Consider the following 24299-nt stretch of genomic DNA (forward strand, 5'->3'; position numbering starts at 1 on the left):
ACTCTATACTGGGAAGGCATAAATGAAAACCAGAGATGGCTAGTTGTTCTGGCCATATGATATAATCCAAAAGCAAAGCCTAACACGCTAGGATTGTACCATACTGAATACAGTACGCTTGGGGGCTTGGGGGGCAGGGGTGGTCCAATACCTCTGAACATCTTGCGGCAACCCCTCTGAAATGGGATGAACCAACACTTGGAAGACAGCAGGACAGACTGCGTGGGATTTCAGCAGGACAGCCAGGACACCCACATTCTCCAGAGAAGGGCTCGGTCAGGTGCACAGGGGATGGCCTGGCCTGTGAACTGCCTGTCAGTTTGGAAGAGGCCCCCCTCCGCCTGGTTGGAGTAGCTGAACGTAGCTGGCTCTTCTGCTGAGGATCTGTAAGGCCTGCTGCGGCACAGATGACAACTGAGCATAGAGTGATTCAGTGCGACAGGAAAAGTGGGTCTCAGGCTCAGGAGAACACACGCGCGCACACGCACGCGCGCACACGCACGGCACAGGGGTAGAACTAAATAAACCTCAAGGGCTCTACCGGCCCCAACCTGACTGAGCCAGGTGGAATGTCTCGTTCACAGCACACCCACAGAAGATCCCTAAGGCCGACTTTTATTCTGAGGAGTGTTCACGAACTGACAGTGATTAATTAATACAGATCTTCTGATGCTTCTCATCAGGAATTACTGGGGCTATTTTACAGAAAATTGGGGGAGCAGTCATGTGAGGAACCACAGGAAGACCCAATTTCACCTGCCCCACTCTCTCCAGAAGCGCTCTTCTGACAGCACATTTCTTGACCTTTAGGGGTTCTTGGCTTTTCCACCAGCTCGTGCTTCGGAGCAGTGAGCAGCCTAACAAGCTGCTGACATTGACTTGCACAGAGGACACTGAAAATAAAATCAGCCTTTCACTGGGGAAAAGGGTTTACTTTCTAGCCAGCTGCTTTGCTGGGTGTGTCGGAATATACTTCGTTTTGCCAAATATAGGTGACAAATTCAGGAGAAACAGCGGTGCTACACACCAGTTCTCTGCTGTTTACCACAAGTGGAGCTGTCCGGCAGGACAGAAAGGAGGGCCCGTCAGCCACACACGTTGTAGGGAGCCCCTTACCACACGGACACACACGACGTCTTACATAAAAGGTCCACCCTAACCCTAAGGGGGTTAAGATTTAAAAAACAAAACAAAACTAGTTCTGTGTAGAAGTGAACTGGTTAAGGTCACTCTGTAGAAGTGACAGCTTCTGTGCTTCTCAAGCTGACGAGGATAAAAACAAGCGCCAGGATCTACTTCTGCCTTTTTTCTTTTCCTTCCACTTCATAGTATATTCAGTGGAAAGGCAGATGGCCCTGACCTTCAGAACAGAAGGTGAAAGCCCACAATAGGAGCCAGAAATCAGAGTTTTACTGTTAGTTCTAGCTATTCCTTAATATTCTGAAAAAAGAAACCTCTGCTAGAAGACCAGCATACTTTCTATATTTATTAAATGTTGCTTGTGCATGGTACTAGGCAAAATAAAAATAATCACCCTGTATTTATTAAATGTAGTCTCTTAAATGTAAGAAATTTTACAGTGCTAAGGCCAAAAGGAACTTAAGGTTCAATTCCATTCCCTGTTTAAGAGTCACTACCTGAAGTAATTCTGCTTGTTAGCTCTGGTGGCTAAATGTTTTTGGCCCTTCTGTGACATTTATAGCAAAAGTCAAAGATGTTCTAAAAGAAAGTTCTAATCTTTTGTTCAGGTTAAATCTTACCTCACCTGGAAGCTCAGTATACAAAAGAGATAAAAGTGGAACTGTTCAGTTCAAAGCAGGGCAGATGGCACGAATGAGCTCCTGAGAAGCCCTGGAACCCACCCACACATGCAAACCACTGCTTTAAAAGAGAAACATCATCAGTGCCCAAAGCAGAAAGAATGAGTGCAAAGGGATTGCTTAGAAGAGTGCCAGGGACTTAGCCCCTCAAGTTCATGAGTCTCTAGCTTTCAAAGAAAAGCCACTTTTCATTTCCTCTGGGTTGTGAGATTGCTCACAGACCAGGAGAAGGGAGGGGCAGTGAGAAGACAGTCGACGTTGAAGAGCTACCAAGTGTTAGTGTGTTGTTGTGGGGGCATCTTTGCACTTGTGACTGTGCAAAATTTCAAGAAACACCACCACTGCCTTCTACTCCCCGATGGGAATCCTGCGAACTTCAGAGAGGCAATCACATCAGGCTTAGAGATCTGTCAGAATCTGTTTGCTAGGGGCCCCTCTGCTACAGTGAGAGCCCAAAGCCCTGACATCTATTTCTGAGTGTTTGACAGTGAAGCTGAACCAGACCGGGCTTCCTAGTGACCCTCAGACAACCCAAGTGACCATTGTTTCTCTTCACTTTGCACTAGCAGAAACAAGAGAAGACCTCTGACCGATCATCAATGCTGGAGATGGAGAAACGGGTATGTGTGTGTTTCTCTCCCCTCTCTGTTTCATCTGAGTTTCTCTGACTTTGTTGTTCATGCCAATGGAAAAAGTTCGTCTTCAGAAGGCGGGAGTTCTGCCACATTCCATTCCCAGCTTGATAATAAATTCTTTTTGTGTGACTCTGGACAGCAGTTTGATTGCTAGTCCTTTTGGCTTCTTCAGATGCTCAGTTCTTTTCACTTATTCCAGTCTTAGGGTGGGAAGTGTCCTTGGAAGGTCATCCCATGCACTGGTTTGGCCTATAGGCAGAACTGCACGCACACACACACACACACACATACCTACAGTATATTTTGGTTTACTGTAAGTTAGCACACACGTACACACCCACGACCAAGGTCTCTTTACCCTTCCCATCACCTTGAACAGAAAGGAAGTTTTCAGCAGGACCCTCTGCCATTGATTTAGGTCTTCTGACTTGAAATATGAGCCAGCAGAATCTTTCCCTCACTCTGACTGGGGGTGGGGAGGGGATGTTCCAGTTCAATTGCTGACCTCCTCCTGACTGCATTCAGAATATTTTTCTGGGATTTGACATTCTTGGATTGGGAAAACTCAGATTTATTGATGAACCCTAGCTGTGATTTGACCCTAGGGGTATAATAGGTTCCCATCTCTCCTGTTTAATTTGGAAAGCAGCAAAGTTTTACAATTTATTTCCTTGGCCTATAACAAAAACTCGTTGGTATCTCATCTAATCTAAGAATCTTTAGAGTTCAGGCTAAATCAGGAGTGGGTTGCTGGGAGAGAGATGGGTTCGGGGGAAGGGTGCTGTTTCTTCCTAGACAATGATGGCTACTTCCCCACTCACCATCTGCTCCCCATCATGGGAGAAGCAGCTCCTTAGGAATTTGAGGGGAGCGTTCCTGAAGATAAGGATGCCTTTTATTAATAGAGAGCAGGGGGCCCTGGTCACTTGGAGTCATTTGAAATATTCCATGAGATCTTCAGCTTGCACAGAATAGCCAGAGTACCCTGATGCTGCCATTTGTTTAACTTTAATATTCTGATGGGAGATTTATGTCCTGTGATTTCTCTCAGTGAAGTAGTATCATCCCACGGATCAGATAGTGCTTAGTCTCCTGCATGAGGTTTGCCTGAGACGTGGCTCTGCTGATCACATGTCAACCAGGAGGCAGCATTTTGACTCCCTTCTAAACCCAGTAGATGTTCAACAGTCTCCTTGTTTCTCAACAGGAGAGGCGAGCCTTGGAGCGGAAAATGTCAGAGATGGAGGAGGAGATGAAGGTATGGAAAGATCTCCTTTCTCTCTTTGTGTGCCCGTTCCCCAAATGCCTGCCAGGACTGGGTGATTGAGCCTAAGCCCACCCCTCCAGATTTCACCACACACTCCACCCCCTCAAGAAGAGAGGATGTGTGAAGAGGAGCTGAGCATCTCTCCTCAGCCATTTCATAGGCCCTCTCAGATCACACAGCATCCCCTCTGGGCACCTCGCAGCCCTTCTGGGAACCAGTGCTGCCTCTGGTTTAAGTGGGGGGAGGGAGGAGGTATCTGCAGACTGGAGACAAACCTAAGTTGAACTTCTAAGATTTTCCAAGCAGTAGTTTCACCCTCAGGGGCTGGATGGAAACGCTAAAACAAGGGTCCCAGCTCTGCAGGCCTCACATGAGGTGCCTGGGGAAGCCTGAACACGACCAGAGACTTTCCTGCCTGGTGCGTCTCCCTGTCTCAGCCCTTCACTGGAAGGAACACAGTTTGAGTCATTCTGCAGCAGAATGCAGATTAATTCACACATCGATTTCCTGCCCCAGCCCATTTCACCTGAAATACTCAGTAATATTCGGTACTCGCCCACTAGAATCAGCTCATGCCACCAGTTACACCTCACGGCTCACTGCTTTCCTCTCTCCCTTCACCATGCCCTGCAATGATCAGCATCTCCATTAGCCACTTTAATGAACAACTGCCATCCTAGGCAGCTTTGAGTGCTGAGAACTGGCAGTCGACCCAGAAGAGTCAATTCCCTGCTGTGGAAGAGGCCTGCAGAGCAGTAGGGAACATAGAGCTGCTCGGGATAGCCACCTGGGGATGATGTGGAGCATCTGAGCCCTACAAGTGCATGATGCCACATGCCCATAATGACCTAGCGCTTGCTCAGCTTCAGTCTTTTTTTTTTCCTTCAAGGATCTTATTTTACCAGATGTATGATACAAAGCATTCATCTGGTGAAACTCCGGTTTCTTTACCTGCAAACCAGAAGCACTGGGGTAGAGGCGGATCTCCAGGGCTCTTGCTCTGAGCAAGCATCCCTAATATGCGATAAGAGCACTTTAGGAGAGACATTTATTATTACAATGGCCAAAAAAATACATAGTTATTTACTAAAAAAAAACTTCTCGGGACCTGAGAAGGTCCAAGTTTACACAAGATCCAATGCTCATAGTCCCGTCACTCTTTATATAATTCCAGAATAAGGGAGATGTGCCCTGCCCTTGAGTTCTATAGTCACCATTCCAAGGCCGTAACTGATCGCATTCACATAGAGTTTCAAGCAATACCTACTTATATCTCCAAAAAGTGGCACTTATATCTTTCAAGTTGATGTAAAACAGCAAGAGTAGAAATAATTAATGGTTGATTCTCCTACGATAAAAACAGGATGACTCAACACCCTTAGCTTCTCCATCTTCTGGTTTTTCCAGATCCACCTCACCTACCGCACAGAAGTATTTTCTATCATTTAGAGAAGTATGTTAGTAGAGCTAAACAGTTCTTGATGAATGAATATCCACAGCTCTTGGTTGCACTGGGGGTCCCTCCATTTCTGAAACCCCTTGAGTGATACCATCTGTACTCTGCTGTTAGGCAGCTGTCAGTGATGCTCCTTAAGGAATAGCCTAAATGCTGATCAGGAGCATGTAAAGGAGGCCAAAGCTGGTGCCTTCTAATGAGTACCCAGGAGCTCAAAGCCAGCCCAGACGCACTAGTCACGGAACTCTGCACCACGTCTGCCCAGGCCCTCGCACAAAGACCCAGAAAGTCTCCAAGTGAAGCAGTTGAGGTCCTTCTTTATTTCTGTTCCAATCCTAAATTGCCAGGCATGAGAGCCCCTTCATTGGTTTCAGTTGCTCTCAGTTCTATGGTTTGAGACAGGCTTACATATTTCTTTCTCCCTATCCTGCCAGGCTAGGATTTCCTAAACTAGGTCATGAGTTCCTTTCTTTCCTCGGTAGAGATCATAATACATGAAGGTGTTTGCTCCCTCAGCTTTAAGTCGTTTGCCAGTCAACTTCAAATTCAGTTGTTTAAATTATCAAATGGAGCCAGATCCTGGCTGTTTAGACCTCAAAAAATAGGTACACCAATTTGAAACTGTTTTTTGTTGTTTTTATTTTCGCTAAAAAACGGACACATTCAGTCAGTTGCCATTATTCTCCATTACCAATTGCAAAGCCAAATGGAGAAGAAACACCTGCAGGTTCTAAAGCCCCTAAACACCCTTTGCTCAGATAAAGCCCAATACCAGGTTTACGAATCGTCCAGCTCCCCCTAGAGGACAAAGGGGGAGGAACATAACAAGCTTGTAGCCAACGCCAACTTGGTTTGTGTCTGTACCTTGAGATAGGCAAAAACTTCAGATAGATAGATACAGACATCATAAAATTGATGTCACTGGCCTTAAAGGAGTCTAAGAAGCTGCTCGGGTAGCTTTCAAGTCCTTCTTCATCCAGGCTACAGTTTGTGGTAATCAACATCTTGGGAATGATCAGTGGTCAAAATCTCTGTTCTAGGCAGCCAGTCCACTGCACAGGTAACTGTCTTATCGAATCTGGGACCCAGTAGAATTAAGGGCCAGTTAGCCCCCATGCCTGTTGCATATTTGGTTTATACAGATGCTCAAACCTCTTGGAGCAGTCAGTAGGGGGCAGGTTGAAGGTTGACCTCCGGTGAACCCCGAAGATCCAGTAGGTGCTCAAGGACAGAAAGTGACTCTGGTGCCTGTTTTTCTGATTCTGGCAAATAAAGTGCAAAGTCAGGTGAAATGGGGAACCCTGAGATGGGCTCGCCCAGATGTACGTGGAGCCCTGTGCTTGTGACATGGGTTGTGTCTTTCTGGCCTTACAAGAGAGGTAAGTATTTATGAGTTCTCCCCAGGACAGACTGCACTCCGATCCTGGATTGGAGTAGGATGGTGTGCCAGCCTCTGACAGGCATGCGTGTCAGCGTGAGCTGTGCGAGGCTGCACTGGGTCTTGCCCCCATCAGACCTGATGACGTTTCTACTGCATCCTCCATTCAGCTTCGGCCTCTTTCCCGGACCTTTTCCCTGCCTCTCCCAGGTCCTTGCATGAGGGGCCCAGCAGCCACTCCCCTTTTAGATTGCTCTTGGAATTTTTATTTTTACTTACTCTGGAAATACCACTAGCTGATCCTGCCCTTGCCCACCCTGCTCTGTGCCCTGCCCACCCCTCCATCTTGCTGTGCCTTGTTTTCAGTACTGTTTCCTATGGAACATTCCACCAGATTGTTTCCTGCCTCTCTCCCTCATGCTGATAAGTTCCAAATTCTTCCACCTCGATCTGCGTGTACTCACATGTTAGATTGAATCATTTTCATAGTTCGTGTCTTTAATATTACTCCCTAGGAGGCAAGGACCATTTCATATAATGACAATGATTATGTTGAAAGCTTTGGTCCAATGTCAACACCAAAGAAGGGTGAGAGCCAGGGACTTTCCATTGGTTCTTATGTTTGGTCCCCGCCCATTTCTTTAAATATTTCCATATGCTGCACCATGATCTCCTCTGATCTCAGTCCTCTGCATGGCTGAGATGCTTGCAGAGGGTAAGGAGCATTGCCTGGTCCTTACCCTTCAATGGCAACATGGAAGTGTTGGGCTGCTCTGCCTTTTTTCCAAGGTGCTCATTCTCTCTCTTTGGGGAAAGAGATATTCAGCAGTTTGTCTCTGCTCGTTTTTCCTTTTCACTGTTTTTTCCCCTTCATGCCACCTTTCATTTTCTTGCTTCTTCACTTCCAACTATAACTCCACTAATCCTTCATTTCTGTCCCTCACATCCATGTGGGTATGAGAGACTTTCTGGTTTGCCATCACTGTAATCCACAGGATTTTTCATCTTCCTCTCTGAAGCCCCATTTGCATAATACAATCCTTTTCTTCCTCCCAGAGAGCTGATGGTCTCGGTTATAGGTCAGTACAGATGACTACTTAGGCAAGGGTAGTAACGGTAAGCAGGCCTGTGATGTAATGTTATTTATTGAAGTCTTTAGGTCCTTTATGGGCTATGAGGTATTAGGAAGAATATCTGTGGACTGGTTATTCTGTCCCGTTTGTAACACTTAACAAATAGTGAGGTCTGAACTAGTACATCAGCCCAACCAATTCCATTATCTTGGACATTTATGATTTCTCCAACTGTTGTGCACAGCTGTAATTTTCAGAGTATGAGTCTATATGTGAACACCTCCAGGCAGCTGCCCGCCTCTTTATGAGCTGGGACAAAGAGAGCATAGTTAGCTGTGAATTTCATGATGCAGGTAGTCCTATAGCAGGTCAAGGGCGGGTTTGCAGTTCTTGGATCCTGGAACAAGCATCTGGACTGCAGTGGAGAACTAGCAGGGTTAATGAAGCATCCTACAAAACAGGTTAGAGGACCATGCAGACAGCTGCCAGTCTCTTATCTTGTATGTGCCCCTTCAACGTTCTAAACAGTACGTGCCTCGTACAGAAGATACTTAAACAACAGGCCCCCCTTTTATTTTCCTTGTTTCACTTTTTTAAAATATAAAGTAAGAGAAGGACCCAGAAAAAAAACAAAAAAACAGGAGTAGGGGGCCAAGTATGGGGCAAGATGAGAGGAAGGAGGAGAAAAGGGCCTCAGCTGGATTTAGGAACACACAGAGTCCTCAACTCCAGGTCCCATTGACGATGAAGAAGGGCCCCTGAGGCTGTGGCTCAACTATGCTAAATCAGTTCAGAAGGCCCCGAGCCACACAATGGTCTGTCATTCTCAAAAGCCATCCACATGTGCTATTTGAGAGCGTGGTGGTTGTATTCATATGGCTGACCTGCAGCATAGTTAGACCTTAGCCAAGAATCATAGGCCCGGCTCTCCCCCTCATTGGTGCTTTTCTCCCTTCTCCCTCCCCTCATCCTGCACCATTACTCCTGCCTTTCTCCTTTCCTTTCTTGCATGCCAACTAAAAACAAAAACAAAAAGTCATGTGATTTCTTTGTCCTACTTTTCTCTCTCCTGGTCTGTCTTGTCTCTCTCTCTCTCTTGTCTGTATGTCCCCTCCATGTTTCACTCTCTACAGAACCTCCACCAGCTAAAACAGATTCAAACCTTGAAGCAGATGAACGAGCAACTGCAGGCTGAGAACAGGGCCCTGACCCGAGTTGTGGCCAGACTCTCGGAGTCCGTCGAGTCCTCGGAAACCCAGGAGCTCTAGTTCTTGCCCCTCTTCTCCACCTCACTTCCCTCCTCCACCACTCCAGGCATGTTCACTCTTCTTGTTGGACCCGGAAGCCCTGTGCTCATGCCCCTCCATCAGAGCCACCGTATGTGGGTGCCTATAAATGTTGGTCATCTGCAAATGGAAAGAGCCAGGACTGAGACCACAGAGTGAGACATAACAGTCTAGGTCAAGGGAGGCAGCGGGGGAATCCTTGCCTGGGCTGGTGGTCTGTTTGGTAAGATCACCACATCACCTTCTCCTGCCCTGGAGGCCGAATATGGATTTGCTCACTCGGCTACACATAGTTGTACATAGACGAACACATGCACCTGTGGATGTGCAGATTTCTTTGGTGGGGTCATTGCCAAACTGAGATTGAGCTTTCTCAGTCAGCAGCAACCCAAGTGCAACCTGGTTGCTGGAGCAGTTGGGGCTGGTCCTGGACTCCAAATTGTTGTTGGGCCTGGGGTAACCAAGGGCAGGGGTTCTCAACCCTGGCTGGGAGCTTTTAATGTATATAGTGCCTGGGCCCACCCCATCCCCCAACCCCCAAAATCAGTAGTCTGGGCTGAGACCCAAGCATCAGTATTTTTTCAGACTTCCCCTGTTGATTCTTTTGTGAAACCAGGGTTGAAAATGGCCCTTAGCACACCAGACAAACTAAGTCTTCCACACCTGACAGCATGCTAGATGGGGACGACTAGCCCTGAATGCTAGAGCTCCACCACCAGCAACAACACTGTCCATCCCACCATTTGAGTAGAATTTGGCTATTCTTTGCCTCCCTTCTGCAATTATCTTTGCATCCTTCCCCCTCCTTGGGAGGCATCACCCTCATCCCTGTCACAAATCTCTGGGCCCTAGGGATGTGCCCCCTCACCCCCACCCCTAGCCAGTGTGTGGGCTGTGAGGCAGAACACAGCCTGGATAAATGAGACCCTCACACAGCCAGACCTTCCCTAATGGGGCTGGCTTTGCAAAGGAGATGACAGTCATTGGAGCAGAGAGCAGGGATTTATTCTCAACTGAGAACCGAAAAATATTGTAGGTAAACTGGAGCCTTTCCCTGGACGTAGGTCTGAAAGACAAGCTCACAGATAGCTGGTTTTCCCATCCCACAATAGTGTGATGGGGTCACCACTGCTGAGCAGTTTCACTCCCTGAAATGAGTTTTTAATTTTCAGCAACAATCTAATTAGTCCTGACCAATGCCTGTTCTTTTCTCTGCCTATTTGCTTGTGCCTTCGGGGTCAGTAGCTGGCAACTAACACCCACTAGATCTGAAGCGCCCAGATCACCATAAAGGCTGAGCTGATACCCTGCTGTAGATGCTATCACACACAGAAGGGAAATTAAAAGGGAAGCGGTACCACAGCCTGGCACCAAGCAGCTTCGTCACCCTACTGCTCGAATGCCGTGTTAGGTCCAAACTCCACCCTTTACAGTGAGCCTCAGGGTTACTGGAAAACTTGACAGGGGTGAACTAGGGACCCACAGAAGATGTCCCAGTTATTTTTAGTTTCCCCCTCTGTGCGAGACAGTATAGGATATAGAGCAAAACTAGATCTCGTGCTTTCAGTAATTAATAACTAAGGTAAAGGTTGACATTTAGTAAGGCCTGTGCACAGTACCATATATGCTTTTTCTCACTTATTCCCCAGAACAATCATTTTAACATATGGGAAAAAATGAGTTACAGATTAAGTAACCTGTCCAAGGTCATTCAGAGAGTAAGTGGTAGAACCAAAATTCAAACCAAATATGTCAGGTTCCAGAGCCCAAGCACTCAACCACTGTGATATTAGCTGCCTGCATATTTGGCACAGAGTTTTAGCCATTTGTTAAGCATATGGCCTAAACGGTGCAAGAAGAATCTATTGAAAGACAACAGTGTGCCCCCACCATTGCAGCTGAGGGATGAAGGACAGCATTCTGCTTTCTCTGCACTCTTGACTTCCCAAACAGCCATTTACCTACCAAAAGATTTTGCCCCTGTAAAGAAACCATTGCATAGCATATGACCTTCTGTAATAGATCAGCAACCTGTGGCCCGTCAGTTTGGCCCATGAGCCATACAAATAGTTGGGGGAAAAAAATCAAAAGAAGAGTATTTTGTGACACATGAAAATATATGGAATCAAATCTTGATGTCCAAAAATAAAGTTTTATTGGAACTGAGCCATGCTCATTTGTTTACATACTATCATTATGTTCGTAAGTACTTTTGTGCCACAAGAGCAGAGTCGACTAGTTGAAACAGAGACCATATGGCTTGATATTTCTTATCTGGCCCTTTACAGAAAATGCAGACCCCTACCAGAAGGAAAGATGTGAAAACTAAGCCAAACTGACAGTGTGGCCAAGAGAGTTTGCCCTGCCTTTTTGTTTTTGTTTTGTTTTTAAATAATCCCCTAGAGAAATCATCTTATCTCAGTGTGTTGTGCAACCCACTTCCAACAGAATATATAAGCAGTGGGACCCTCTCCCCGCTTCCCAAGTAGTCAGAAGCAAAGCAGCCTAGGCAAGACTCATGCTGAGCCCCCATCACCCTGCGGCAGGCCTTGTCCTTCCCGGGTCTCCACAGCTTCAAGACCCTCAGATCCTCTTCCTCTTCAACACATTCCTCATCAAAGGCTGGACGAAGTCATGTTTGGGAAAACATGCACTTAAATTTTATTTGTCCAAGATACCTTAACATCACACTGTGGTGAACTGGAAATTTAGAAGTTAAGAAGCTGACCTCCAGGGGGTTGAAATGATAAAGCTTTGTTAAGCCACATACTTCTGTAGTGCTTCCACATGTGTTCTTATTTAATCATTCTTTAACTTCAAGTGAATATCAGATAACACTGTTCATTTCCTCCTCTCTCTTTTGAGAGTCAAGTTTATGAGACTGTTTTCCCCCTTGATTTCTACATTCCACTTCTTGTACTTTTTGACACTCCCTTAAGATGTCATTTGTAGTATATTGCGGCTGGGAAATTGCCTTGTCCAATTTTTTTTTTCTTCAAAGAATTGAGTTCTTAATGTGGAAATAAATCACCAAGACTCAATGAGTTGTTTGTACATTTAAAAATCAGTTCTGATTTCATGAGCTGCTGGCCCGGAAATGAAATCCAATGACATAGATAGCTTCTTCCCTGCCTATGGAATCCTATTAAAGAACTACAACGTTCAGAGTCTCACTGATACCCAGGCTGGCTGTGGGGCCCAGCATGGGGCACTGGAGAGCAGAGGGGAAGGTGAAGCACTGCGGGGCCATCCTGGCTGACTTTTTCTAAAAATCTTCTTGGACTGAGTTTCTGAGCGCTCACTTCCTGTAGTCAAGGCCACGGGGATAGAGGCACGAAAGAGAGCAGCCAGAACAGCTTTGGTTAGGTTGGAGGTAGGAAGGCAGGATTAAAGGACCAAAACTTTATTGTGATGCTATCTGGATTAAAATCTTTCTAGTAAAATTTGAAGATTACCTACTTGCCATCCCACATCCATGGGAGAACTTACAGTGGTCGTGAGAATCCTGAGTATTGCAGAGCATGTTATGTACGTCCGCACACTTCCACATCCGGTACCGCCTGGGGCCCTCACGGAGTCCCGACTGGATGATCGACCAGGGCGGAGATGATGATTCTTCTTTAGATACAAAAATGGAAGCTCAGACAAATTGAGTTGTTTGCTTAAAGTAATAGAGATTGTTCACGACAATGGCAGTGCTGAGATTCTGGACTTCTGTTTTGTTTTCCAGCCCCACACAACCTCTGTAATGAAAGAATAATCTTCAGAGTCAGGTATACATGAGCTCAATATCAGCTTTGCCATTTAATAGCTGGGTACTTTGGACTGGTTATGAAATTCTTCCTTTCCCCATTTGTAAACAGAAGGGTAACAACTGATTCACAGACTCATGAGGTGCTAATGAGACCATGGGAGTGAGAACCTCAAATACAGTGCCTTCCACAGTGTGGGTGTTCAAGACTCTTTTCTTTTTGTTCCCTTAATACAAATCCCTTATGTCTCTGTGATGCATATATGTGTGCATACACATATATATTTGCATAATCTACATTGTCCATAAGAGATTAAGGAGACAAAAATTCTGTTTCTTAAGGTACAGTTAGATCCCCCAAAGGGTTAATAGCAGAGCTGGAACTAGAATTAAACAGGCCTCGTAACCTCTGAGCCCAGGCCATCCTTTAATGGCGACCTCACGCTGCTGGAGTCCTGTAGGTTTGATGACTAAAAAAAATCAAAGAACGTTTGCATTGAAGAGATGTAGATTCCTGTAGCCTTCGTGGTGAAGATGTACTTTCCCTCTAACCTAAGTCTCCCTAAACTGCCAGCAGGGCCCACACATAAACTACCCCCTCAGCAACGTCCCATTATGGTTTTTTAGATGCACAGCACACCTGTGAGTGTGCCTGTTCACATATAAAGACTCGGCTATCCAGACTAGGGCTTGGGCTGCCGTTTTTCCCTTGTTTGCCTGTTGAACGGCACCATGTGCCGTGTTCCAAGATGGCAGAACTGGTAGAATTGACATCTCTATTCCCCCGTTCCCCAAAGCACCTTTTTCCTGGGTTTGTAACACTGTCCCCTAAAAGTGCTGCTAAGGCCCCCTAGTGTCCCATGATAGCTACCCACAGGGAGCTCTGGGTGAGAATTAAATACATACCTAGTGCTCACTGGGCGTCACAGCCATGCAGTGACCGAATCTGTAAACTCCTTGGGTTTTAGTGGTTGAAAGTGGATACGTGTAGTATGACCAGCAGGAATTTGGGTGGATTTTATCACAGAACGCACTAGGAGGGTCTTAAATCATCTTGTGGGTGTGACAGCCGAGTTGTGCCACTCTCCCTTGCATTCCTGTTTTTGATGGGGTGTGAAGCAGTGTCTGTCCTTAACCCTTTTAGTTGACCCAGTACTGCTTTCTCAGTTTCTCCTCTGTGACCTCACCAGCTCACTTTGGCACTCTCCTTAATGTCTCCAGACTAGAAGTGAGTTCAAGGGCTGGAACAATTATAAACAGTTACTGATTCAGGAGGATGAAAGGGTACATGGTGTGGAACGTGAAATAAGATGTTACTGCTAAATATGCTAGTTCAAAAGATGGAGGTGCTGTGGTCTCCCATTAAATATGAACATTACCAGCTCAAGAAATAGGAAGATTCAGGGGACTTTCATCCCTGGGAGAAAGGGTAGTGACAGTCCACTGCATAAGCTGCCTCAGAACGCCCTGTTCACGGGGCTGGCCTGGCCTGGCCTGGCCTGGTCAGGGAGGGTAAGGAGGTGATGTTGCCAAGCTCTAACACACCTTTCCCTCTGTCACCCTACAGGTGTTAACAGAACTGAAATCCGACAACCAGAGGCTGAAAGATGAAAATGGTGCCCTCATCAGAGTCATCAGCAAACTATCCAAATAGACTTAGGCTCCCGATTTAGGAGGGAAAGGGCAGGATTTGCTGCCCCACCCCTCTTCTGCAGCCATTGCCTTCCAACCAAAAGAAGTGAATATTTTGGTGGAAGGACAACGTCTTTCTGACCCTCCTCCAGTCACCTCCTCTGCACTGTACATTTCCTCTGCACTCTCAGTGCCCTGTTCCTCCCATGCCCCCCCACCCCCTGAGTTTTATGACAGTTTTAATTGAAGCATGATTGTGATCATTCAAGCCATCTGGAGAAGGCCTTGGGGAGTACACCAGGCTCAGCTGTGGACCCCAGCTTCCTGCTGCTCAGCTACTTGTCCACATTGGATTTGGTCCAAACATGTAAGGCCTCTACCCAAACCAGTACCCCACAGCCTTTTACGCTGACCCAGTGTCCTCTGACATAGGTGAGTCTTACGGTGGCCATTCCAGGATCCTGTCTGGGATGCCAAGAGAAACAGGATGTTGGCATAATCATCGGACGGCCTCTGGAGCTCTGTTTCCATTAGATTCCAAGGTGACAGTGACTCTGCATTGAAGGTCTCTGCTAGTCTGCACCTCTCAGGAACTGACTTTTCTCTGACTCCTTGCTGGTGTTACTGTTACTTTTTCTATCAACAACCCAGTAACATCCCTGATTAGTCTTAATTCCTGTTCTTCCTTCATGCCTGGCCCCCTTCCCCAGGGCTCAGATGACCCTGGCTTCCTTTATTCCTTTCCTTTCTGTCTCCCCTCCCCCACCTTACACATGGTGTAAAAGCTAGAACAGAGCACCTGACCTCACTTGTCTTTGGCCACTGTGGAAAATCATTTCTCCTGGGGTGCTCTGGAGACCAGAAGAATTGCCTTGGCGGCACCACGGGCCATCTTGCCGAAAAGCCAGACCCTGGCATAAGTGCCAGCCCGCTGCTCTCATCTCCCACTTGTTTTCCCTACACAGTGATTTCCTTTATTAGGGAATCTGGGCTCTGGACACCCCGCTCTGCCTCACCTCCTTTCGACCTTGTTTTCCTCTCTTCACTCGGGCACCTGCTCCTAATGAGAAAGGAAGTCCTTGTAAGGAGGCATGAGAGCTGGGGAGGGTGGTTGGGTGGGAGGCGGACCAGGGAGTGGAAGCAGGTCGGAAAGACATATATGGTGTAAGTAGAGTATCTGGGGACACTTGCAACCTTGTGACAAAGAAGACAGAAGATAGATCGTGCTGTGGTAATGGTGGTGAATGTGATTGATTGTTTCCGGTGGCGAGATTTAGGGGAGAGGCATCTGTTTTCTTAGAAGCCAACAGGAGAAATGACTTCTTACTAGAGGTCTGAAGTGGTGAGATCCTCCCAACCCATTGATGAGAGTCACGGAATCTCAAGAGTGGCAAAGCCCAGAGGTCATTTGGTTGAGCTTTCTGTTGTCATGTGACAGGGACCCCCACCTGCACCCCACTGCCCCAGCTCTGACCCATAGTCAGGTAGCCGTGCATTTATTCCTCGAAAGGTGGGCAACTCTGATAACCAGAAAGCTTTTACTAAGATGAGTCAGAGTCTGTCCCTGGGTGCTCCACACGGTCCATAGTGCCCTTTGATGTGACAGCCCCTTGTGTAGTTGGTCACCTCCCCTTAACCTTACTTCGAACTGGCGTTTTCCCGGTCCTTTAAGGCATTCCTCACATAGCATACTTCTCCTGCCTGTCACATCTCATCTGTCCTCGTCTGGACAAAAACAGCCTTTGAAAATATCATGCCCAAACCTGGACAGATACTCCGTTAGCACAAAATTAAATGGTTGGTCCTTGATGATGACCCCATAGTAATATCTAACGTATTTGGTCTTTATAGGCATTTTCTCCCTTGGTTGGTTTATTTTGAGTGTGCAGGTCATTTAAGTCCTCCTCATTTGCCCGTGGTATTCAGTGCTTAGAGTGGGCCATTCTCTTAACATATACCACCTCTGTCCATTTTTTAATCTCTTTTCCGAAAATGACAATGTAGTTCTCCATGGCCCTCTGAAACATTACATGCTCGTTAAACCAGAGTTTATCATTCAAGAGCCTAATTCCAGAATAGGAAATATGTCTCCTCTAGCAAGACCCCATTTTTAGAATACCCAAAATTCTCTCTTCCGTTTCCAACCATTTTCCAAGAGAAGCTACTACTGATTAGGATTTTGTATGAGCATGGGAGCACTGTCAGCTCAGTTCTCAGGGAATGCTAAATTAGAGTAAAATGTTTCCTCACTTCCACTATAAACGTCTTCTTCATTCTAGGGAGAGGGAAAATCAAAACAAGGTGTTGACTAGTTGATTCTCCTGGCACATCCTGGATATTGGGCAAGGCATGGGGGTGGTTGCTGCCTCTTTCTCAGGAAAAGAAAACTGAATTATTAGGAAAACATTTGACCCTCTCCCATTAGATAGACTGGGTAAAGGGGTTACAGAGAGTTCCCTCATCTGTTTGTGCCTTTCAAAAGCGTGGGACAGAATCTAAAAACTCTTAGGTTGGTGTTATGGCCTGCTGCTTCACACAGCCCTTTCACATTAAAGATGCCTTTTCTTGCCAGAAAGTTTTCCTTGTGATGAAAAATTTACAAGCTTTTCAATCTCAGGAATATTGGATTCTATGACCAAGAAATCATGAAAGTGTAAACCATCCTAGGCAATTTCAGGCACTCTCTCTTATACAATTAATTTTATTAGACAGATAGACTCTGAATTCTGGTCCTTTCCCAGAGAATAAAATACCCTTTCTTCACAGTTGCTTTGACTGGAAGCCCCAGGAGTGATGGTTAGAGACCTAATGACCAGCCGTGTGCTCCGGGTGCCAACAGCAGCAGGCCTCCCTCCTCTTGTGCTGTTGGTCTGTTCAGTGGCCACATACCTTCTGTCCTCAACCTACTGGTTTGGATACCTGAGAGCACCCCAGATAGCTCAAGCTGCATGAATACTGCCGGTCTGGCCAACAATTTGGGGCTCAGCTGTGCTGTGTCACTTTTAGGGTCTTTACATGAAATATCAGAATGGGGATGAGAAGGTTCTTGGTACAACTTTATATCCTCTGTTCTCATTAATTTGATATTTTTCAAAGCAAGCCACACCTTTGAGAGTAATGATTCAGCCATTCCAGAGATTCTCTGGCTGAGGTTTCACTGCTTCGCCTATTTGTCTTTCAAGGGCTGCTTACTCTTTTCCAGATAGCTCTTGGGCATGATGACCCCTAGTCCCAGTCTCTAGTGCAACAGAGTTATGCAAATCTTGGGGTGTTGCCTCTAAAGAATCTAAAGAATAGACATGCCCTGGGTTTGTTCAGTGCACTAAATTCCCTATTGGGCAGTCTCACTTGATATGTCCTGGAACCTCCCTGGCTTTTTCTGTCCAACTGCAGGATGTGTTCGCTTCTCTTCTGCGCCTTCCTGTCTCCCACCCCATGTTTGGGGCCAGGATGTATTTATTGCTCTGTGAGGCCACGTGCTTCTCCTGCCCAAAACAAAACGTCCTTATTCGACAGTTCTGCCCAGAAACGAGAAGGCTGAAACTCCGTGTATTAGCCTGTGAATCCCACAAAAACGTGTGTGAACTACTGTTTTGCTCTCAGGGGCTTTTAAGTGAGCCAGGGGTGAGAGAAGAAGAAACGCTCAAAGCCACGCATTTGGTTTGGTCTCTGGATTTCTGGCCCCAGTGCAGCCTCCCCTAGCCAGATAGACTGCCTCCCCTCGGACAAAGGCCGGTGTTTCCGTCCTGATCACGTTGGCGGTCCTGCAGCAGGAGAAGCATGGAGATGAGAGATGGGCTATTGAAAAGATTGCCAGTTATTCAGCTTCCAGGCTGCTCTGCGCCACAAAAGGAAAAGCCTAAAGGATTCAGCAACTGAGCCACTAGGCAGGGGGAATTCCTGATACCAACCCGCTGGGGGAGCCACTGGTTCCCCTGGAGCTTAACACTGAGGTGACCCTACCTGGGCGCTGGCTGGGGGCCTTCCCTCCTGGCCATTCCCAGGGGCCACTGTTCGTGCTAGCACCACACCCAACTCTAGACACACAGCAGCCCCAAATCTAGGCCCAATTATAACTGCAGATCTTGGTCCCCACACTGATTTTTTTTTTTAAAGATTTTATTTATTTATTTGAGAGAGAGAGAATGAGAGATAGAGAGCACGAGAGGGAAGAGGGTCAGAGGGAGAAGCAGACTCCCTGCGGGAGCCCGATGTGGGACTCGATCCCGGGACTCCAGGATCATGACCTGAGCCGAAGGCAGTCGCTTAACCAACTGAGCCACCCAGGCGCCCCCCACACTGATTTTTAAGGCAGGTTTCAACCTATCAAAGGATGTGAGTCCTCTCACCCAATAAGCAAGGCAGCTTTGAGGGCAGAAAAAGGCAAGAGGAAGGGATAAGCCCCTAGGAGTCAGAATAGCTGGGTTCTAAGGCCAGCTCTTATTAGCCACGTGACCTTGGGAAAGTCACCTTCCCTGTCTGCAGAATGCAGTTGGACTGGATCGTCCGTAAGATCCCTTCCAGGCTTATAATTTCTATTCCTAGGAAGATCAGAACATTTCTTAAACTCGGAATTCTTACTCTTGTTTTCTTCTGACTGTTTTAACATTAGCACGTCAAGGTTGACTTCTCATCCTTGTTAGAAAGTGAATTTAATATTGAGGGTAATTGAATGGTGTTGCAATTGCTTTCCCTCCTAATGGCTTGGTAAGAATATTAAAACCTGCAGAGGTGGAAATTGGAGCTCATGGGGAAATGGATAGAAAGCAATTTGTTGCAGGCAGCCTTTGGACAAGTTGTTTTAATAGGAAATAGAGCTGCTGCTTCATAGATTGCCTCAGCCCTCTCGAATGTGGTCTACGTGGCCCTTAATATCCAAAGGGCAAACATTGCCTTTCTGCTTAGCACCAGCTTACACATAGTCTTAAAGTCTGCCCTACAGCAGCAAGAGAATTTTCCTCAATGAAAACCTCCACTTTTTAGTTCTGTGGAGCCCCTCTGGATTCTGGACTATCGGAAGTAGGAGGTTCTAGTGCTATTGAGGATGATCCTTCCTTTAAGCAGGTCTGCAGAGGAGACTACCAGTGCAGGAAGAAGTCATAGACCCTAAGTCCACACAGCCGTATTGCATAGAACAGCACTTAGCTCTGAAAAGCCTCCTGCAGGACTGGGTGTGAGTGGAGTGAAAGGACAGAGACCCTGCAAGTGAAGGTGGCCCGTGAGCTTGGGTGGGAAAGTGGGAAGGAGGCAGAACGAAGAGCGGGGCGGAGGCTGCCAGCACCGGAGGAGGGGGTCACTGAGAGGCAGAGCTGCGTGCAGGGAAATGAGTGCTGGTCGCTGGTACCCTGGTCCCTTGGCCTCCAGCAGAGCGGAGATTTTAATCAGCTTCCCTAATGGGTATCGACATTGCTTGGGAGCAGTAGACCCTATCAAGGACAGCTATTGATCACTTGTGTTCTGATTAGATTAGATTGGAAAACAGATCAACTTGATTGCGGCGCAGGCGCTGTTACTGTCACAGCTACCAGGGAGGAGGTAGTCTTTGGGGGCTGATAAAAACCAAATCAAGAATCTCGACTAGCCTGCTAGCAGCTGCAGGGTAAAAGAGATGCATTCACTTCTCCTTTGGGATTTGTGGTTGAGGGTCCAATTGAACCTAGCTGTGGCTTGCAGCCCAGTGTCCCCTCCTTGGGAAGAACCGTGGGAAGTGGGTATGTTCAAAGACAGACACCACTGGTAAGTGATGGATTGATGAATGATCTGATCTTACCTAAAGAGGTGTAACGATTGGGAGATTGCTCTTGCTTCTAACCTACATGCATACACGTGCACATTTGCTAGGCTGGCGTATTCTTGAACCAATTTTATCCAAGTGTATTATTCTGTTAATTCATATCTTTTGCTTTTCCCCTGCCCTTCCAGTCCCCCAAAGGCCTTCTCTCTGAGCCATTCTCCAGTCCCATCTGCTTATCAGTTCGGACTGTGAATCTGCCAGAGTGATCCTTTCTGTTATTTCTCCTCCAAATTTCCCCCTCATGCTTCCAATAAACTTCTTGGGTGTCCCCTTAAAATGACATGAGGATGCTTTTATGTCCTTCCAAACAAACAAACATACCGTTCACCCTTGCTCTCCCATCTCCCTCCATTCTTTGTTCTCTGCTTTTCTCACTTGGAGCTAATGATACATAGGAGGTTTTCTGCACATCAGCCATGATTCCCGTTCCAGCTCCATCCACCAACAATGACTGCCACCACCACTCTTCTAGTTTCAAAGGCCCCTGGCCGTGCTAGTAGCCTCTCAGAGATGAGGTTTGAATGGTGGGCATGTCTGACTTGTCCGTAGCCTGGCCAGGGAGACCATGGGTAGCCATGTCTAGCTTACTCAGTCTTTGTCCTGAGAGGTTTGACTATTTCCAGCTAGAGACAGAGTGTCTTCCCAGAAAAAACTTCAGCCCATTGCTGCCTTGCAGGAGGCGATTCAGGAAAGGCACACTGACTGCAGGGAGCCTCTTAGAGCCTCTGACGTTCCCACAAAACCAGAATACCAGAATTGAGGATGAGTGCAGATCCTGCGCTCGCTAGACTCTCACCTTAACATATCTGACCTTGTCTTTCCTCCTTCCCACCCCACTGAAGCCTGGGACAGATTCCAGCTGTCCTCTGGTGAAGAAGGCCAGATAACGAGAGGTTGGAGGAAGGAGGACGTAGAGGCTCAAGCAGAGGACACCAGGAGGCGGGCTGCAGGGGTGGGAGAGGGTTCTGGGAGGATGCAGCAATCCAAAATAACTCCACTTCTGGCTAGAGCCCCTTGAGCCTTTGAAAGATTGGGCCTGCCACCTAGCTGGCACCCAGGTAGGCCCACCGTCTCTCTGAGGAGGGAAGGAACATGTTTCACCCTTGCGCCCCCCGCTCTTGGAGAATATACGGCCTGTTCTCACTGGACTCATTCAGACCCCGGCTTTGGCTTCGTGGTTTCCCTCCCTCCATTCTTCCCCTGCCTTGACCATGATCAGTTAGGGGTGAGAAGAGCTTAGAAGAACCACACTGTGGTCTTCATGCCTCTCCCATTTTAGGGGCTGAATTTTGTCTTTTCTCCACTCAGTTCACTCTTCACTCCCGACTTTACTTCCACCACAGTTAGAGCACCAGATGTAACTTTTTCAGCTGACTTGTATGGGTTTACTTCAGTCCGTTGTAAATACACCTGGGGCGGGATAGGGACATTTAGGGAGGGGGAGCCAGATTCGCTTTGTGAATTGAATGTATTTTTATGCAATTTTGAGTGGCCTTTCAACCCTGAGATGAATGATTTTGTTTTACTGGTTGTTACTATATAGTATTAAGTATTCTGTGTTTGAAAGTTTGGGAATAATAATATTCACATCTATATGATGCCTGTAAACACAACCATATTTATAAATGAGTAAATAAAACCGTGTTTTAACTTTGTGACTGTGTCTCCGCAGTTTAGGAAATGGGGTTTATAGGATCTCCCATCTAGAGGAGCCCATCCCAGCGTTACGGGGAGGGGGGCTCACCCTCCTGCCTCTGTCCCAGGAACAACCATGAGTGAATCACTATCACTGAGAGCAGGATCTCAGGAGTCAGACCAAGGACAAGCCTAGATTGGAGGTTCAGAAGAACCGTAGGAAGAAATCAAGATTCCCGGTGTTGAGTGCCTAGGAATATGGTGATTTCTTTGAAGAGAGCAAGGCTCGTGACAGAGGTGTGGAGCCGGTCTGGATGGATGGACACGCATGTGCTCATGCACACGGGCAGGAGAGGGCCGGAGAGGCGGCAGCCAGGGCTCCTGCAGGTGGCCCAGCATCCCCCCTTAGCCCTCTGCTGTGTACGTGATGGTCTTCACGAGGCCACCGTGTAGGTCACAAGAGCCGAAACCGCTCAGTAGCTTCCGACTACAAAGGCAGCTAACGCGGCGATTATCGGAGGCTCAATCCGAACTCCCAGCAAAGGAGCCGTGCACGGGGGAGGCTGCTCAGGCCTGCTGGCAGGGATGGCAGGTGGGTGGCCGGGTCTGACCTTGCTCAGCCAAGGTTTGGGTCTGGTTTCTCTATCCAGCAAGCCCGCCTCTGGCTTCGCTCAGCCCTGGGTTCTCTGCCAAGCGGAAATCCCTGGTCACCGACTTGGCGTAAGCACAGGGAGGAAAGATGCTTTTCCCTTGCGGTCACCCAGCTGCTTGTAGCCCAAGCAGCAACAGAACAAACACACATGATGTCATGGTTGAAGAGTTCAGACCTGTCCCAGGGCCCGAAACAGAGGCAAAGGAGCATGTGTGATGTGAGGGTCTTCTAAACCACAAATGTCCTTTCCCTTTCTGGATCCCCCGCTTGACCTGGTGAGGTGTTTGTTCAGGGTCCGAGTATCCCCTGGCGGCCCTGTGGTCCAGCCCTCTGCAAAGGGCAAGAGCCCCCGGTGGAGAGCTCACGTGCTCAGCCAGGAGACCCAGCTCGGACAAATCCCCAGCCTCTGGGCTGAGCAGCCTCCCGCCCCTCCCCTCACCAGGCCACCCAGCCTGCCCTGCTCAGGAACTAAGGCAGCAAGCCCAGATCTGCCATGCCTTCCAGGAGACAGGTCCACAGGCGGGAGAGGGAACCGAGGAAGGAGCCTCACCCTTTCCAGTTCTTGGGGGTGTGAAGCTGGGTAAAACCTCTGAGCATAAGAGACTCCATTTTGGGACTGACACTTCATCCTGTTTTTAAAAACAGGAACTGAGCTACTGAACTGGGCAGAGGCATAGGACTGCACACAGGCCTGCTGCCTCCACATTCCCCATAACAACTGGACACTCTGCAGAAGGTTTTCCTAGTAACCAACTGTACTCGGAAAACCAACTGTAAAATGTAATTGTATCTTTCAATCATAATTTTTGGAAAACAACTTGTGTACATTTCCTAATACTTCCACAGTCTGCTGATAAAAAGCTCCAGCTTTTACTCCTGAAGGGACACAATTGGGTTGCTACCCAAAGCTGGGTACCCTGAATTGCAATTCTAAGACCCCCACATAAATGCTTTTATTTCAGTTCTCCCTCTTTTCTCTCTCAACCGGGGGCAGTTGCTGCCCTACTTTCTCTTTCCTTAAAATTCTGAAGCTTCCTCCTTGGCCCCTAACATCTTTGCCTCAGAAATCAAAGACATTTAAAGCTCTTTACAATGGGGCGATTGAGGACTTTATAGAAATTCTCACTTTTCAAACTTCCATTCCCCAGGCCCAGCTTCCGTGTCTTGGCACTCGGAAGGTGGCTGTTCCCCCAAGCCCAGGCCCACGGGGAAAGGAATCGAGGGTCCCCCAGCCTCCCAGACCACGTCCCCCAGCACCACTGCCCTGAGCCCAGAAAGCTGTCATGAGGATATATGTGCCCCACCACCCATCACAGACTGTGTCCCCAAGAAGAGAACGGGCCTCAGGCCCCTTGTTCTGCTTCCCTGAAGGAAGACACTGGCCTCGAGGCCGGGTTCTCAGAACCCTCTCCCCGCGCCTCCCCCCCCAGCCGCCATGCAGAGCCTCAGGAGGTAGTTCCTGCCTGCCCCCTCCCTGCAGCCCGGCAAACACTAGAGACACCCCCCCACCCCCAGGTTTCTTTCAGCTCATTTCTTTAATAAGGAGACACAGCTCATTACAAAATAACAATTTGACAAGAGATCAGACAAGAACAACAGAGTCCACATAAGGGGGGTGTGGAGAGCATTGCCAAGCAGAGGAGGTGGGGGGCGAGGGGTGGGGGTGGGGCCTACACAAGGTGTCCTTCCTATGGAGACAAAGGCAGGGTTCCCGGCGGGGCCGATGCGTTCCAGGGGTGACCTGAGGCAGGCTAGGGTCTGCCCTGCCCACCACCCCGGTTTTGAAGTTTTCAGATCCCTGGGATTTCAGAAAGCAGCAACTCAAGTCCTTAGATGGGGACAAGTCAGGGCAGAACAGTCAAGCTTCTTTGAAGAGGGTCCTCCTCGAGTCCTGATGGCTGAGGAGGGCTGGATGGAGAG

At 47.7% G+C, this 24299-nt stretch overlaps 1 protein-coding gene across 9 annotated transcripts in view; it reads left to right on the forward strand.

Annotated features, from left to right (window-relative positions):
* The window catches only part of PPP1R12B (protein phosphatase 1 regulatory subunit 12B), a 209323-nt gene extending 194776 nt beyond the window's left edge, over positions 1 to 14547 (forward strand). For 5 of the 9 annotated variants that reach the window (XM_073884588.1, XM_073884592.1, XM_073884594.1 and 2 more), the window contains 4 exons: positions 2387 to 2440; positions 3663 to 3713; positions 8763 to 8943; positions 14234 to 14547. In XM_073884588.1, the coding sequence (XP_073740689.1) occupies positions 2387 to 2440; positions 3663 to 3713; positions 8763 to 8897 (240 nt within the window). In that variant the 3' untranslated portion in view covers positions 8898 to 8943; positions 14234 to 14547. Of the gene's footprint in view, positions 1 to 2386; positions 2441 to 3662; positions 3714 to 8762; positions 8944 to 12645; positions 12689 to 14233 lie in introns of all 9 variants that reach the window. The other 4 variants (XM_025855141.2, XM_073884590.1, XM_025855147.2 and 1 more) reach the window with 2 other exon arrangements.
* Positions 14548 to 24299: the final 9752 nt, after the last annotated feature.

This window comes from Callorhinus ursinus, unplaced genomic scaffold (genome assembly GCF_003265705.2).
Source record: "Callorhinus ursinus isolate GAN/ISIS: 27379988/994484 unplaced genomic scaffold, GSC_fseal_2.0 scaffold57, whole genome shotgun sequence".
Classification (NCBI taxonomy): Eukaryota; Metazoa; Chordata; class Mammalia; order Carnivora; family Otariidae; genus Callorhinus; species Callorhinus ursinus.